Genomic DNA, 3388 nt, shown 5'->3' with positions numbered 1-3388 from the left:
CAGGAATCAAGTTAATTTACTTTAAAAGTTCCACCACTGATGAACTGTGCCTTGCAAATTCCATGCTAGTTCAACATTATGTTAAAGCTTTAATGTTTCTCTGTAGGAATTAATGCGATAGAAAAACACATAATTGGAAGATGGAAGACGGATTTAGGATTTCTTTTGCTTTAGTTGCAGTCCTGGTTGAGTTCGCCATCGTCCACAGACTGATGTTATTTTCTCCTTTTGTTAAAGTGTCTCAGCTTAGGGTTAAACTTTTTTTGGTTTTACATAAAAGCCATTTAGCTCAGTCTGATCTCATCGGGCCAGGCCGCCTTCTTCATTGGGTTTTATTCGTCCCCGTTGACTCTTGCAAACTGCAAATGAACAGCTGCATTTAAATCGATATTAAACTACAAACTGCATTTCTTCTAGGCTCGTGGAGAAAGGAACTACCATATATTTTATCAGCTTTGTGCTTCTTCACATCTGCCAGAGTTTAAAGCCTTCAAATTAGGTCTGGGTAGAAAACAAAAATCACTTTTTCTTTTAGCGTATTTTTTCAAACGAGCTCTATTTCAGCAATATGCTTGGATCTGCTCTCAGGCTGTGCAGAAGATTTCTGCTGCACTAACCAGGGTCAGAGTCCGGTCATAGATGGAGTGGACGATGCCAGAGAAATGTGCAGCACCAGGAGGGCGTTCTCACTACTAGGTCAGGAATTATGCTTTCATATATTCCACATATCTTGATTTCACTATAAATTTGTATTTCTGCTGGTGAAGATTCTCAGTCATCCAGGTCATAGTCGTTCCAAAAAAGTTAAAAATCAATCCACTGGACTTTGTTTCCAGGTTTGAAGACGTTTCTCTTCCATCCAGGAAGCTTTTTCAATTCAAAATATCAGAAATAGCGTTTAGTTCCAGGTTTTATCCAGCAGCCCAACAAAACCTGGTTTTAGTTTAGAAAACATGCAAATAGAAACGGATGAACGGGTCCACCCCTTTGGAATGGGGGTCTATGTCTCTGAAAGGGGGGTCTTTAAGGGAATTGTTGGTTTGGCTGAAGAGGGTAGGTCCTTTGATCCCCTGTAAAGGGGTTGGGGTTGGAATGAGGCTAGGGCATTGCAGGCTAACAAAGAAGCTAAACGACCCCCATTCCAAAGGGGCGGACCCGTTCATCCGTTTCTATTTGCATGTTTTCTAAACAAAACAAAACAAAAAACAAAAAAAAACAAACGTATGAATGGTCCAAAAAAAATAAAAAATCAAGGCTTTGTTGGGCTGCTGGATTAAACCTGGAACTAAACGCTATTTCTGACATTTGGAATTGAAAAATCTTGGAAACAAACTTGGAAACAAAGTCCAGTGGATTGTTATTTTTTTACTTTTTGGATTTATTTGTTTTTCCTGTTTTCTCACATTTTAGGAATCAATGAAAGTGACCAACTGGACATTTACCAAATTCTGTCAGCTATTCTCCATCTTAGCAACGTGGATGTTAAAGAGCAGTCAGCAGACAGATGCAGCATCCTGGTAAACATCGATTACTCTCTGATCCAATAACAGAATGTTTAACTGTGTTATTATATAGATTAATGTCTTTTTATTTATCTCAAAAAGACGTGTGTTTAGAATATAAAGAGATGAACCTCCCTTCTGTTATCCCAGCCAGATAACGCCCACCTGATGGTTTTCTGTGAGCTCATGGGGGTTCCCTGCGATGAAATAGCCCACTGGTTATGCCACAAGAAACTCCAGACCACCACAGAAACCTTTGTGAAGCCTGTTTCCAAAGTAAACGCGGTGCATGGCAGGGACGCGCTGGCCAAACACATCTATGCCAGACTCTTCACCTGGATCGTGAGCAGCATTAACGCCGCCCTGACCTCTACAGTCAAACAACGCTCGTTCATTGGCGTGCTCGACATCTACGGGTACGCCTCCCTTATCAGCGTCGTCATGGTTTCCTGTGATCGCTCCACAGCCTGTTGAGACAAACATTTATTTTTCTCCAGGTTTGAAACGTTTGATGTCAACAGCTTTGAGCAGTTCTGCATCAACTACGCCAACGAGAAGCTCCAGCAACAGTTCAACCTGGTATGAATCTTTCCGTCTGCTAAACGTCGCTCCATCCTCACAGGATTCCTTTCTCATTGGTCAATCTTTCCAGCATGTCTTTAAGCTGGAGCAAGAGGAATACATGAAGGAGGAGATTCCCTGGACATTGATTGATTTCCATGACAACCAGCCGTGCATTAATCTCATTGAGGCCAAGCTTGGTGTTCTGGACCTTCTGGACGAGGAGTGCAAAGTAAAATGGCACCATTGTTTTGCTTTTTTTTATTATTTACCGGCCAAAGGAAACATGCTCTCCGTTCTCTGGGCTCTACTTAGTTTGGAGGCTATGACTAATGCTCTGACTAACTGATGTGTCAGCGTTTCCTCTTTCCACAGATGCCCAAAGGCTCTGACGACACATGGGCTCAGAAACTGTACAACACCCACTTGAAGCAGAGCGCTTACTTTGATAAACCCCGGTTATCAAACAAAGCTTTCATCATCCACCACTTTGCTGACAAGGTAGCGTCTAACTCTGGGGCGTGTAGAGAAGCTGCACTGTGGTTACAGACGCCCACAAAGTGGACCTTTTGATGTTATGTTTGGACTTGCAGATGTTTGTCTGTCATCCTTTTTCCAGGAGGAACTCACTAGTAGAAAATATGCACCCCCCCCCTACAGTCTCTTGGAAAAGTATTCAACCCCTAACCTCTCTGTGCTTCATAGGGATTCTACAATTAACTGAAGCGCTAAAATATTCTAGATTTCAATTAATTGATACAGAGCCCATCTGGTGACATGCACAAAAAAAAAAGTTTACAAGATGTTAAAGGAAAAGTCCGGTCAGCAAGGAAAAATCAAAGAATTATTATTTATACCTAAAACTAATATGTTTGTGGTGATTTATTGAATTTAGCCTTAATCAGTAAAAAAATAATCATTTTCATTGCGATCACTGAGTCTGGGAGCGGCCATTTTTACCCAAATATAGTAAAAAAGAAAAACTTTAATCCAGTGACATTAATTGAGAAGAAAATAACACATATTTTCTCAATGTAAATCAGAATTCTAACACAATAGAAATCTGGATTTATACTAAATGTAAAAGTGGAAAATTACAGCAGACGGATCGAAATTGTGCTAACATGCAAAAACATGTCAACAAGTCATTGTTGGTGCTATTTCATCTAACAATCTAAGTTTAATCTACAGTATTTTTTGATTTTCCAGTCCATATCTAGAACATAAAGATAAAAGATCTACGCTAAGAAAATCTTGGTAACCCCTCCCTCCTGCCATCTTCCAGCATTGACGTCACGGTGCGGTAAGCCTAGCCCCATTCTCCC

At 40.6% G+C, this 3388-nt stretch overlaps 1 protein-coding gene across 1 annotated transcript in view; it reads left to right on the top strand.

The window, feature by feature from the left end:
- The window catches only part of myo5a (myosin VA), a 43977-nt gene that overhangs the window by 9476 nt on the left and 31113 nt on the right, over window positions 1-3388 (top strand). The window contains exons 5-11 of the mRNA XM_015400526.1: window positions 418-499; window positions 589-696; window positions 1411-1517; window positions 1653-1918; window positions 2000-2081; window positions 2155-2295; window positions 2439-2564. Coding sequence (XP_015256012.1) covers window positions 418-499; window positions 589-696; window positions 1411-1517; window positions 1653-1918; window positions 2000-2081; window positions 2155-2295; window positions 2439-2564 — 912 coding nt within the window. The remainder of the gene's footprint in view (window positions 1-417; window positions 500-588; window positions 697-1410; window positions 1518-1652; window positions 1919-1999; window positions 2082-2154; window positions 2296-2438; window positions 2565-3388) is intronic.

Source organism: Cyprinodon variegatus, unplaced genomic scaffold, assembly GCF_000732505.1.
Source record: "Cyprinodon variegatus isolate N-32 unplaced genomic scaffold, C_variegatus-1.0 Scaffold1115, whole genome shotgun sequence".
NCBI classification, from domain to species: domain Eukaryota; kingdom Metazoa; phylum Chordata; class Actinopteri; order Cyprinodontiformes; family Cyprinodontidae; genus Cyprinodon; species Cyprinodon variegatus.
This window is presented reverse-complemented; position numbering and strand designations above follow the sequence as displayed.